This window comes from Eupeodes corollae, chromosome 1 (genome assembly GCF_945859685.1).
Source record: "Eupeodes corollae chromosome 1, idEupCoro1.1, whole genome shotgun sequence".
In the NCBI taxonomy this organism is placed as follows: domain Eukaryota; kingdom Metazoa; phylum Arthropoda; class Insecta; order Diptera; family Syrphidae; genus Eupeodes; species Eupeodes corollae.
The window spans coordinates 107,375,688-107,390,153 of NC_079147.1; the positions used below are offsets into that span (position 1 = coordinate 107,375,688).

Genomic DNA, 14,466 nt, shown 5'->3' on the forward strand with positions numbered 1-14,466 from the left:
TTCCACTATAGACTTACATGAGAAAGCAAATGTTGAATTGATATCTCTAAGAATCAATAAACTGACTAATACCTTCTTGCTAAATTGTGAAATCTCTGAAAATCCGCTTATAAATCAATTGATTCATTAACCATTCTTCAGATATGTTTTTGTTAGTTTGAATTGTTCGTTAAATTGTTAATTTATTTTTTATGTGTTCATTACTTACTAACAAATTACTAATACATTAAAATGTATTTATAAAATACTTACCTTTTTTACTTTCATACTTTTAGACAAAAGTTTAGAAATCTTAATTTAAATTGAGTCAAAATGTATTCTTCCTTTTCAATTTGAGTTGAAGGTTTTGTTTGTATTTTCCTTCAAAATTATTACTTTAATTAATATTAACTAAATTTCATATACAAATTAATAAACTTGTTCAGCAGAAAGATATCATAGAAAAATATCAAATCTCTGTATGTAAACTGTGCGGTAGCTTATCAAAAATAACAGTTATACGAAAATAAAGAAATATCAATCAATTGGAACATGCTTTATTTGATCTTATTATTTGAATTCTATTTAAAACTGATTTCTGCAAAAACGAAGGACAGACGCGTAATGAATGTTTACCTTAACAATCTATGCACGAATTTTTATTACCCTTAGCAAGGTGTGCTTTTAATTTCTTCGTAAATCGTGTCTGTGGGACAGAAACGCGAATTTCTCTAACTGTTTCAAGTACTTTCTATAGGGCTACTTAGAACCTACTCATTGCTTTCCATGTTGGTATTGCTGACGGATTTTCTAAGCTCGCTTCCAAAAACGACAATGTTTTTTGGAGTAATCAATCGTGGTGAGTATCACTTTGCTGTGATTTTTATGATCATAATTATGATGAGTGCATGTCTTAATACACAAATTAACCAAATTCAATAATGCCTTTTTTAGTGCATTTGACAATGGATAAGCTCAAATATGCTTAGGCTTCTGGCGGTCATGCATTTTTTCTACCATCTTTCTATAATCAGTAAGGATTTCAAAAAATATTTAAATAAAATGAACAAACATTTATTTGTTAACAATTTAATTCCTATTTATAATATCTATACTTCTAAAGGTACATTCGCAAGATGTTGACAATAATCAATATAATGATGCTTAAACTTTATGATACTCGTACGTTTCTTGATCTTTTTGACTCTCAATTTATCCTACAGCACTGTCTCCTCTTAGGTTCTTCATAAATTAGTGAATTCCACCGAAGTATTTGTCCATGGCACTGACGAGGCAGCATTACCATCAGCAGAAGCAATGCCCCCACCAACTCCTGCTGTTGGTAATTTTTGTTGTTCGTGGCATGCTACTTTGGTTGCGGTAGAGTTAGTGGTCGTACTATTTATCAGTGCTATCCTTGGCACTGGTCTCAAAACCTGTCATTTCACAGGCATTTGCATCAAAGGCGAAATCATAGGTGCCATAGGCAGACCTCGAATGTTCTGATTTTGAACGTATTGAAATGCTGAAGACCGATCAAGCTGATGTGATAAATACAAATCACTGAGAACATGAAACCTTCGATGGTCGAAGTTTGTGAATAAATTTGGAAATCGGGCTCCAGGTGGATGATTTGAATAGGTTTTAGGAGGATGATGTAAGAAATGATGGTTTTGTGATGTTTGATGATGATGAACTTGATGGTTGACTTGGTGGAAGGTGAAATTAGAAGCACTATGAGGAAATGCATTGTTGGTCTGTTTATACGAATCGATCGCCTTCAGTTCTTCTAACATTTGATGTGAAGCTAGATGTTTCTTAAGATATGCTTGTCTGAAATGAAAAAATATATTTTGTTTTTAAATTTCTAAAAATGTAAATACATGAACGTAAGTTAAATAATATTTAGTAAATATGAATATTACTAAAAAATGAACTTAAATTTATTCTCGGACTCGAATTAAAAAGAGTAACAAAGAGTGAGCCCAAAGTCGAAGAGAAAATAGATAGCGCTACGTTGAAAAACGTAATCTTAAACCAAATTAACTAAAAAAAAGATAACAAAGTTATTGTATGGTAAAACCCTAAAGTCACCTTAAACATTCATTAGAGAGTAGAGAGGTAAAAATTTCATCTGAGTTTAAAATTTAAATTGTACACACTTTCAATTCCGATTTTTCCGAAGAAACCGCATTTCCAATGAAACAAGGGTTCATCTGAAAATATTTTGCCTGCAGAATCAGGGGTGGTGACTTTTGATAAGCGACAGTCAAAATAAACCTTTTTAATGTTACACGTAAAAGCTGTCGCAACAAAAATGTGACGTGTGACGTTGCTTTCGCAATAAGAAAATAGCTACTAGTAGTTTACAAATTATGCTGCAACATTTTCTGGGTTATCTTTTTTTTTATTTTCAACAACTTTTTTGAAAAATTAAAAGCCTTTGGGGGTCATAACCTCCATTGAGCCATACGGTTCAAAGAGTTTAGTTGTAAAAATAATGGCTTTATGTAAAAATTTGTAGGCTATCTTACGTTAATATTCAAAAAGTCTGTTTGTTTGTTCTGATCTCATTAAAAACAAAAAAGAATCGTTAAATGGCCTTATGGTATTTCCAAAATCTATGCATAGAAAAATAAAACAAATTTCATTAAATTACTTTAATAAATTGTGCCGTTTGTTATTGCGCTTCGAAATAAAGCCAAGTGAAATAAGGCCAAATTTACAAAAACTGACTATATTTTTCTTTTGCAATTTCCAGCAGTTGGTGTTATTACACTTAAACGGAGAGAAATGAAACCAAATTAGTTTAATTTCACTTTCAACATTGTGGTTTGCAAACACTCAACTTCGCATCTACCCCAAAGCAGTGTGGTTGAATGGGTCAGCACAGCATGGCCCCCGCATAATCACTGTATATACTTATCGTAAAATTAAGTGGGTCTTATTACTCAACATATTTTCAACTTACTTCGCTTTGTCAAAGTGCCATATGACAAATTGTACTTTTTTTATAGTACAGTAAGGCCAGTTTTTAAAAAGTTGGTCTTAATTCACTTGGCTTAGTTTTTCCACACAGTGGGCTATTTCCAATAAACGTTTAAAAACATAAAGGAGACTTAATGTACAATTTTTAAACAAATGTTTTTTTGTTTCCCTTTTTTGACAACATGTATTTTCAAAAATATTCTCTGAAAATGTCAAGGCTGTATCTTTAATATTCGAATATGCGAATAGAACAAGACTCATTAGCGACGGTTTCCAGGCCTTGTTTAAATCTTTTAGTGCGTTTTTGTTGAAATTAATTAATTGTTTACCAAAGATGAATTATAAAATAAACTTAAAATTTGATCTAATTGCTCTTAAATATATTTACTTCACTACTAGGTAGTAATTTATTAGATGGAAATGGACTATTTGAAATAAAAACTAGAACAACAGTTAAATAGACTTTTTAAATGGCGCCTTAATTAACTTAAAAAATGTATATAAAGGAATGCTTTTATTCATCAGGTTGCGCACTCAAGTGGAAAATGACCTTATCCAACGTAGAGTGTAGGAAGGAAGTAATTGGAAAAGTTTGTAGGGTGCGGCCCTACCCTAGTACACCAGGACAGAAGCGCAACCTTAAGAAAGTAAGTAGGAATGCTCCCAAAATAAGAAGTGGTCAAAACATTTAGAAAATTTAAAATTAAAAAAGTCTATTTGATATATTCTTTTATTTGAAATACGTCGAGTTGCACGCACTGTTCAAAACGGAGCCTTGTGCTACGTGCCATACGCTGCAGTAAACTTGACTCAATGGCGCTGATTTCTCCACGACTGTTTTCTTTTAGCTTCAATAGACTTCAGGGAATGTTGATGTAACCTCTCTCTTTTAGGTAGCCGCATACAAAATTCAAAATTTAGTCGGGGGACCTCGGTGGCCACAGGATGGCCACAAAGCGGCTGATAAGTTTTTGAGGAAAAGCTTACCGAAGCAAACTCATTGAATCCCAGGCTGTGTTTGCGGTACCACCATCCTGTTATAACCACGTGTGCAATGATAACGATGGATGAGCTTGCAGGAAAAGAAATCCGTAATCTTTTGTCGGTCATTCTAAAATTGTCTAATTATCCCATGCGTGGATAAGGCGCACCAATCAGTTATCTTGGTCAATGCAATGGTTTTTGGTATTTCAGTCGAGGGTTATAGGTTTTTGGAGCCCATTAACGGCATTTTTTTTTTTTTATTAAAGTGCTTGTTAAAATGAAAAGGAGTACCGTCGCTAGAAAAAGTTGAATTCACAGTACGAAAAAGCTGCAAACATCGTCTTACAAAAATGTTTGCGTGAAACAAAATCACGTTCTTTGAGTTCTTGAACGATTTCAATTTTCAGTGGATGGAAGTGGAACTCTAAATAGTTTTATAAAATTTCATGAATAATTGCTCTACTTGTGAATTTTCACCACTGCAATGTTTATGGGTATCCTTGGAATGTTTATAGCTAAAGCAGTTGTACGGGACCTCTGGACCCACCTATTCATCTGTGCGAATGTAAATAATTCGCGCAAATGTAAGCACAACTTTAAAATATTTGAACATTAATTAATTTTTTAAAAATTCATTTAGTTCATTTTAAATAATAATAATAAATACGTTCCACAAATTGTTAAATAAGATAAAAATGTCATTTGAATGTCAAGATTATATAACGAAATTAATGGATTGTATATATTTTGTATTGTACACTAGGTCATAAGATAAAAAAGATTATTCTAATTACAAGTTTGAACAAGACAAAGTCTTTTCTTTTGGAATATTTCAAACCAGCATATTTTTCTAAAACTTTGCTTAAATTTCTAGTTGAGAACATTTTGTCCTTCGGCTTTTCTTTAACATAAAAACAGTATTCTAGTTTTTGGTCATTCGAGCCGGATTTGCAGATTTCCCATGTTTAGGGACAGACAACAGACTAATGCTGGGCACAGACAGAGGCCCGTGTAAGCATTTGCTAGTCATTCACCAAAATTCTTTGGAATTTTGGCATTTCCAAAAATTTGTTGAATCTCGTCTCTTCATCACTTCACTCATTCGTCGTCTACCAAAGTTTGAACAAAACTGTCGATGGGTTGTGTACAAACCATTACTCTTGAAAAATGCCCCGATAGTGAACGTGCGATCAATGATTCTAATGACACCACTCCTCGTGCACCTTTTATTACTTTTTGAAATAATCCTGTTTAAAAACATAAATCTCCCACCACACAATCTTCATAAGGTTTAGAAGGATTTGCATTATTTAATTTAAATGAAAGTCTATTTTTCTTCACCTACTTTTGCAAAGCATTACATACAATTTGTAGATCTTTATGTACAGACATTTGTTTTTATAGTATGACAATCCCAACTAACAACTTATAGCTTCTAAAGGGTGATTTAAAAAAAAAACACATACAATTCAGAAAAACGCATGAAGTCATTATTTGAATCGATAGTACGGTCCATATAATTTAATGTTTGAATATTATTTCGTGCAAATGAATTCAAATACTCCATCCGCTTAGTCCAATTTTAGCATACTCCTTCCAACATTTCGGCCGGTATCTCACGAATAAATGCTTCAATGTTGTCTTCCAATGCGTCGATTGAATTATGGACATGAACTTTAACATAGCCCAACTAAAAATTGTCTAAAGGCGTTAAATCGCACGATCTAGGCGGCCAATTGACCGGTCGCGAACGTGAAACAAAATGTTCACCGAACTCGCCTCTCAATAAGTCCATTGCTGCGAGTGCTGTGTGGCATTTGGCAACGTCTTGTTGAAACCACACGTCATGCAAGTCAAGCTCCTTCATTTTGGACAAAAAAGTTTAATATCATCTCACGGTAGCGCCTACTATTCACAGTTACGTTACTATTCGCATCATCTTTGAAGAAGTACGATCCAATGATGCCACCAGCCCATAAACCGCACCAAACTGTGACTTTTTCTGGATGCAGCTCTTGCAATGGTTCTGGCTGATATTCACTCCAAAATCGACAATTCTGCTTATTTAAGTACCCATTGAGCCAAAAATGAGCTTCGTCGCTGAACACAAATTTTTGGTAAAAAAGTGGATCTTCTGCCAACTTTCCAAAAGCGCATTCACCAAAAATTGTACGTATTTTGAAAGGCATCACACCTAAATCCTTCCGCAAAATTTTCCACGTTCTTGAGTAACAGAGGCCCAATTGCTGCGAACGGCGACGAATCGATAATTGATGGTTATCTTTAACACTGGCCGATACAGCTGCGATATTTTCTTTAGTTCACACTCTAGATAAGCTAAGCGTGTTGGTGGTTTAATATCCAAAAATGTAAATTTTGTGAGAAATTTAGTCACAGTAGCCTGAATAGCCGCTTCAGTGGGTCGATTTAACTGATCATAAAATGGAAGAAGCGCGTGATGAACTTTCTTAACAGAGCACGCATTTTGATAATAAAATTCAATGACTTCGTTTGAAAGACGATTAATGGTTAAATTATAGACCAAATTGAAGATCTTTGACAGTGAAAATCACGTTGCTTTTTAATGTCTTGTATTAGGCTTTTATAATAAAAATATAAATTATTACTGACCTACTAATACAAATAAGTAAGATTATTAAGTGAAACAATAGCTCCCGTCAACAAACTATTGCTTGTATTGTTTTGCCTGCTTAAGGCTTCCAAAAGTTGCTCATGAAAAGTTATATTGCAAACATAAAACTTATTATTTAGTCTTAAAGGAGCTAAATAGTTTGTATAACTTACGCCAAATTATTTTGTATAAGGCCTTAATGTGTTTCTTTAGAAATCAAATTGTTTGTATTTAAATAACAAATATATTTTATCTACTGTAAAGATGTTTCTTAAAAATTCATCTTTTTTAATTAATTTAGGTCATAAGCTTGTTGTCATTAAAATGAAACGTCAAAAGATAACGTAAGTACATTTTACTAACTTGTTCAATTTTAAACCATTGCTTTCAAGATGGCGGAAAAACGGCAAATTAAAAGTTAAATTTCGTTTCAACTCAAATTATTAAGTTTGAGTATTGATTAGGTGAATATTAAACTAATTGACTTCTTGAGTTTACCTTCAAGCACATATCTACTGAATAATCATCCTTTATTCTCCGATACCCTTGAAAAGCTTAAAATTTGAAGATACATTTGTATTAAACCGCCCAATTAAACCAAATTGACCCTTTCCAATCAACTACTGACCCTTGAGGCATTCTTAGCTACCACAGAAACAGAAATACGAATACAAATTTCAACAAACTGTGATCAATTTCGACAAAGGATTGAAATATATTGTTATGTTCTTATGATGTAATAAGACAAAACTCTTATTAAAACGCTTTTCAAAAAATATCAGAAACATCATATGTACCTTCTAAATGATTTTCCACACTGATTGCAATTGAATATTCCCTCAGAAGTTGACTCTTCGCCATCGGTACGCTTGACAGTCTCACCCTCAACTGAAATACGCTTTCTATATTGATGTGAACTCCCCATTGCTTCGGTTTTCGGTTTGTGCCATCGTCTGTGCGATGCCAAATTAGCCGGACAATTGAATACCTACAACAAAAAATTAAAGAAAATAAAATGACAAATACAAATCAAATCCCCTTAAGGGAAAAGTTCGACAAACCTTTTCACACTCGGAACACTTGTATTCAATGTGAACGATGCGGGGACACCGATGCTGGGCCAGTTGGAAGGCATCGTCGTACAGTGTTCGGCAAAGCTGACATAAGTACGCTCCAATTTTGTTGTCTATGCTCGCCAAAATCGCCTTTGCCTCCTCAGTTATTTCGACCACATTGAAGGCTGGATCTATGTCACCTTTTCGCACCACCAGCTCTTCGTCGTCGCGCAGCTTTCTTATGATTGTTCCCGAAACAGGACTGGTATTGTCCTCGTCCAGCGAAAGCTGTTTCCGCATTTTGAATCGTTTCTTTTCCATCTTCGAACTTTTGGTGAACTCAGGGACAACGCTAGCACTAGTGCTTGCCAGTTCTTCACTGATTTTTGGTGCGGTTTGTGTGGCGGGGTTTGGGTCGTTCTTAAAATCCCTCACAAAGAGCTTAGCGAAACCATCCATGGCCTTCTTGTGTAATTCTTCGTCCTCGTAGACTAATTTGTCTCGAGTAAGCGCCTTCGGAGGATTTATATTTTCCTCGTCTGAATTAGGGAGAAATAGCTGTTTCGGGGGTGCGCTGTACTCTTCGTCATCGTTGCCCAGCACGTCGACATACTCCTCGTCGTCGTTGTCAGAATCGGATGCGGCATCGGCGTCAACGTCGTTTTCGTCGTCTTCGGTCAGAATAATTGTTTCATCTTCGGAAATATTTATCGATTGACCATCGACTTCACTCTCACCACCACCCTCCACATTGCTGCTGGCAGTTCGTGATTTATCCTTGAAGCAACAGTCATTGTCGTCTTCTGGTTGTTTTGATGGGGAACTTGAACTTGTTGTCCTGTTAATGCTGGTGATTGGATTTTCCGCCACACGGTGCTGACCCACGAAAGGTGTTCCGTCAAAGTAGCTTAGGGAATGTGGACGCCAAATGTTTTGCTCTTCGAACATTTTTGTGCGCTTTCTTGGGGGTGAGGGTGTTGATGGTGGTGTAATTGGAATAGAAGACGAACGTAAGGATAAGTCCAAGGGCGAGAGAATTGACATAGGTCGATTGAATTGCGGAAATGTACTGATTGCCGGTAGCATGCGGTATTCCATAAGGTTTTCCATTTCTTTTTGTATATTTTATAAGGGGTAGTTCCTGAAATGTTTGAGATTAATAAGAATTGCAAAATAAAGGTGATAAAGTACAGGAAATGCTAGTTTGTTTTTAAGATAAAATGATATTGTACAATTTTGATGACGAAGAGTTTAAACAGTTTAAATGTCTTACAAATACTTAGTTCATGATCTGCTTTTCCTTAAACAAACTTGGAACTAAGTTCCAGATAATTTTTGCAACAGAAGGTTGAACCGCAAAAACCGTCTTTTGTGTTTGAAGGGTAAATAATTTAAACGGAAAAATGGTTTTCGGTTAGGTTTTAAGTGAATCACTGGAATTTAAACATAGGAAAACAAGTAAAGAAATTAAATTAGCTTAACTTTTAGGTATAAGTGTTTGAAGTATGAAAGGCAAGCCAACAGCTTTGAGTCTTAAGAGCATTACTTTAAGGTAGAATTTAACATTGAACTGCTAAAAAGCTTTAAATAAAGATGAAGAAAGAGCTTGATGGAATGGATAATAAGACTGCTGACTGTGCTTTTTGTATACTAAGAATAACTCCTTTTAAATGTGTGCTTCCTGAAAGATTCATGTTTTTTCAGTTGTCACTTCTAAAGTCAAAGGGCCATTCAAAACGCCAGGAATTATCCTTCCTAGTTGAGTCATTTTAGGGATGAAGGGGACCTACAGTTCATATGCCAAATCCAAACGTCTAATTTAAGAATTTACTTTCCATGATAAGAACTACTTTTGGAGGATTGGTCAATTCCTCGCAAGAGGCAGTACAATAGAAAAAGAACTGGCACAGGCATCTCGCACTTATCATCACGCCACTGATCCCTCTGCAAGATTAGAAAAATGCAAGTGATATTTAAAAAGATTCCTTCAGAATTTTTAAGGAAAATGAAACATCATTTTGCTTTTTACGATGACTTCCATTATTTTAGTCAAAGTGAAGCAAAACGGAGAATTTTAAATGGGGATTAATACTGAAGACTTATTTAACCGACAAGATTCACAATTCATGGCCACAGAATAACAATTACATATTTATCAATTTAGTAAAATAGTATAAATAGTAATTTGAACTAACTTATTTATGAATGATTTTCATACAGTTGAAATTTCAATAGAAAATTAATCTGTCATATCATCTGAAAATATATTCTCAAATTTGTGTCACTTCAGAACTGACAGAAAATGCTTTGATGGAGATTTCCAGTTTGCCTTATTTAATAACCTGTAAGCAGATTTCAACATTTCCACAGGATTCTCAAGATCTTGAGTAGGTCTATACATTTGTACGAATTATTATTTCTAATTTGTATTTCAATTACAATTAACAGTTTTGGCTGTAAATGTAAAATCGTGTTGTGGTGGTATATGAAAAATTTTGTATTGGAAATACTAAAATAAATATAAAGCTCAAAAAGTAATTTATAACTCAACTGCTAAGCGTCTACAACTTTTTAATATTCAGTAAACCAAGTGGTTAATAAAAGTTCTCTGATCAAAGTACAGAACTTGGTTGTGGATATGGTGTTGTGATGTCGTTGATGCCAGCATATTTCAACACCGGGCGCAACCTTATAATCGATGACTTTTTCACTCCCGTAGACTCGAAGTAGCTCAATAAAAATCGCAACATCTTATGAATAATCTAGGGTTTCCAGAACATCTCTTTTAAAGAGTACGTGTTCTCTTTTTGGATTCCGATCTTTCTTGTTCTTTCTTTTTCCATGAAATCCTTTTTTTGTACTCTTTTTATTTATGTTTTTTTTTCTCCTCTATTTTCTTTTTATAAATGATGGTGCCTGAAAAATAGTAATCTTACTCCCTTTTTATTAAAAAAAATAAACTTTTTAGTTCCACTAAAATAAAGCATTGCAATACGAACCTATCTAGGTTTTAGATTTTCTTCAAACTATTTTAAAGAACAGATATGATCAACATTTTATTCCTCTAGCTACAAAATCAATTCTTAATAATTTAGTTAAAAAAGGATTTGAAGACGAAGAAAGACTGCTTTAATCGTTACAAAAAGTCCTATGAGTATTTAGAAAAGTGGACAGTTCAATTTTTTTGCCTTAGTGAATTACATCTGCTGTTGTTCATCGCCCCATCAACTTTTATAAAAAAAAAAAAACAGTAATGAAACTGAAAATCAATTATCATATAATTTATTAAAGATCGAGTATTTACATTAAAAGAAACTGAGAAAGGTATTCTTTTGAGGTTTTATAAAACGTAGTGGGGTGATGGGAACCCCACTTGGCATCGGAGGGTTAATATGGGAAGACTTAGAAAAAAGTATCGATTACCTAATTTCTAAAAAAGTTTTGTTGGATGACTCCAAGTTATTTGACCAATTTTGCTATTTAAACAAGTTTCTTTCGAAAGAACTTCAAAATTAAAATTTTAAAAACAAAATATCTGTTGAAATGTGGGTCAGTTTCTTTAATTCGTGTTCAAATATAGAATTTTATTCAGAGCTTTTAAAAATGTGAGTAGTACCCGTGGCATGATGGTTAGTGCGTTGGACCGTCATGCAAGGGGTCTTGGGTTCAATCCCTGCCTGTGCCACCTTAATTTAAAATAATTAATTCTCTTGCGAGGAATTGACAAATCCTTCAAGAGTAAATATTTTCATGAAAAAGGGCTTTCTCAAATTGGCCGTTCGGATTCGGCCTAAAATTGTAGGTCCCTTCCATTTCTGACAACAGCACTCGCACACAGAAATGGTTGAGAGTTGTATGTCAATAGGCCCTGGTTCACAACGGACTGTCGCGCCACCCAATTTATTTTATTTATTTTTTAAAATTGTGTCAGTTCTTTTTTTGTATTCCTGGACAAAATGTGAATGTAGAACGTCTATCTACTTGAATTCAGCAATATTTTAAATTAATTTTTATTTAAGTTTTACTAATTACTGTTATTTATTATAATTAGTTTGTAGTTAATGCTTCTTTTATAAAGTATATACTTTTATGAAACGAACATTTGATCATATCTTTTATTTGGATGATGATGAGGTGAGCGGGGGGAATATAACCGTATAAGTTTGAATTTTTGAAAAAGTTCTCTTTTTTTCAAACACTTTATGGACACCCTAGAATAATCTACAAAATGAAAAGATACGTTCCAAGACTCTCTGAAGTAAAGTAATTTCTTAATGACAGGAAGCGGTAGTGGCCAGTCCACTCACCTATCATTGGATTTCCTGAAAGAATGGTGTTGGTGAATTATATTCCGAAGGCTAACTATCAAGTTGTTTTGTTATCAAAGAAAAAATAAATGCGAGAAAGCCAGCCCCGATTCTAAATATGAGCCTGTGATGATAATTGACAACAACAAAACAAAAGGTGGACCCGATGTTTTTGATCATAAGGTTTTTATATATTTCTAAACACGTCAAAAACAGCGCTGGCTGATGGTTGTATTTTTCAACTTACTAAACGTAGCAGCGGTACCGCCTGTTATAATTTTTCGACATTTCAAAACAAGTAAGGAGATCAAAAATATATTCAGAAATGATAGCCTTATGGAACTCGCAGAGGAGCTTATGGCGTGTAAAATGAATGACCGTTCAGAGCTTGCAATGCAAAACAAAATATGGAAAACTACTTTGGATGCCCTTCGCCTTATGAGGAGAGGCCTTGCGAACTGTCTTCGAGAGACTCTTCCTTAAAAAAGGCATAGATTTCAAGGGCAATTTAATTGTGAACGCACCCTTTCACTATTTATGGAACTGTGACTGTCAATTTATTTATTGTTAATCTACAAGAACAAATTGTTTGGTACCGTTTTCATGTGGGCGCGGCGGCGCGTTCTAGTTTTTGGGCCATATTTTTTCATTGACGATAACGTTGGTCAAGTTACTATGAGTGGCCACTGTTAACCTGCCATAATTACAATTTGAAAAATATGGACTTGTGGTTTCAACAGGGTGATGCCACAAGCCATTCATCACCACATCAAGGAATTTACCAGTCGATTGGTCGCCTCTTTCGATATTTTTTATATAAAGTAATTGGTTTATTCTAACAAGCAGACGATGTGACATTGGAATGAACATTGGAATGAATGGCTGAGTCACCTATAATTGGTGTCAACGAATCGACCGCCGCAAAGTAACTCCAACAAAGTCAAATTTCATTTAAATTGAACATATCAATCTAACCAATAATAAAGTTGTTGGATTATTGTAAATGATTTCCATTGCATTTAGATCGAAAAAGTGGGCAAACCTTATACACATAGTTCAAAAAGTTTCCGTACAGCAGATTTCTTTTTGTTGATTCTTAGATAAAATATTTATAATAACAATATATTAAAAACAAGTATTTTAAAAATCATAATCACAATTTTTTTAAATTTGGTGAAGGTGGAAACACACTTTTTTCAACGTTATCACTTTGGTTTTTAGATTTATTTCTAGTACTATTTTTCAAAAAAATACTAAATTTAGGCTGCTGTACGAAGACTTTTTGGATTAAGTGAATAACCCTTGGGTATGTATACCTTTCGTTAAAACAAATAACATTTTGTGAAGTTTTTGGCACTTTACATCTTTCTGTGATTTCAATAAAAGATGCTAGAATAAAGTCTAGGTTTTCCACACGAAGTCTTGCATTACTTACAAAACGCACCTTTCGGTTCATTGTAGATGCAATATAACTCGAGTCTTAACTCAAAATTAACACTACAAAAATACAGGATTATATAAAAATGGATTTATAAAACTATCGAAATCCGTCGCCTTCGTCACTATCAGGCCTATTCTGCTATTCATCGGGGGGAATTTTACTTGAATTTTTACTAATCATTATTTTGCTATTCATTCGAAATGAATCTGTGTATGTCGGTAACGTCGGTAATACTACAAGGTATTCTTTTATCCACGTGAATAGCAGAATAGGGCTGTATGAGATCTTGCATCTGTTACATAGGTCAATTTGCTTGAGACCTTTGTTTTGGGGTAGAGAAGTATTGGTATTTCTAAATAGATAAATCGCATTACACGTAGTAAAGTGATGGTTCACTAGTCTGTCTCTTGCGAGGAATTGACAAGCCCTCCAAGAACAATTCTTGTCATGAAAAGTGTTTTCTCAAATTAGCCATTCGTAGTTGGCTTAAAACTGTAGGTCCCCTCCATCATTCCATAAGAATATTACTCGCACACAGGAATAGTTGAGAGTTGTAATTCACTAGGCACTAGTTTTCAACGGACAGTGGCAACACCTAATTTATTAAATTTTAAATACAAACATTTTTTTAAATTAGTCAAGAAATGCTCTTACTATTTTGAATAAATATGAAAAAAAAACTTTTGTTTAAAAACGGTATATTGTATTTTTTTTATAAAGAAAAAGACACTGCGAGATTTAACCGTCACTATAAAGATTCAAGAAAATAAGGTCGCTAACAGATGGGAGCATTGTTAAGCTTTATAAGACGAATCCATTCTTTGCACCAAATTGTTTTAGAAATATTGGAGGATCAAGTTAATCTTCGAAATGTAGTTTGTTCTATAATGGATGCGTTTTTCTTTTTCTTGCTGCCTTTTCAAATTGAAAGATGCATTTTTCTTGCTATAAGTATCTTGAAAATATGAAGTTTCTGAAATAGCAAACTAAACTTGAGAATGATTATTGTTCATTCAAACTGCAGATGGAAATCTGTTGTACGACTAAATAAACACTGTAAAACAAATATAAATTGAATTC

At 33.9% G+C, this 14,466-nt stretch overlaps 1 protein-coding gene across 2 annotated transcripts in view; it reads right to left on the bottom strand.

Annotated features, from left to right (window-relative positions):
- Nucleotides 1-1,053: 1,053 nt before the first annotated feature.
- Nucleotides 1,054-14,466, bottom strand: part of LOC129942728 (zinc finger protein 91) — a 35,252-nt gene continuing 21,839 nt past the window's right edge. Inside the window, exons 2-4 of one of the 2 annotated variants that reach the window (XM_056051774.1) lie at nt 7,645-8,779; nt 7,381-7,571; nt 1,054-1,812 (exon numbers count right to left, since the gene is read on the bottom strand). In XM_056051774.1, coding sequence (XP_055907749.1) covers nt 1,419-1,812; nt 7,381-7,571; nt 7,645-8,748 — 1,689 coding nt within the window. In that variant the 5' untranslated portion in view covers nt 8,749-8,779 and the 3' untranslated portion in view covers nt 1,054-1,418. The remainder of the gene's footprint in view (nt 1,813-7,380; nt 7,572-7,644; nt 8,780-14,466) is intronic. The other variant, XM_056051773.1, reaches the window with a different exon arrangement.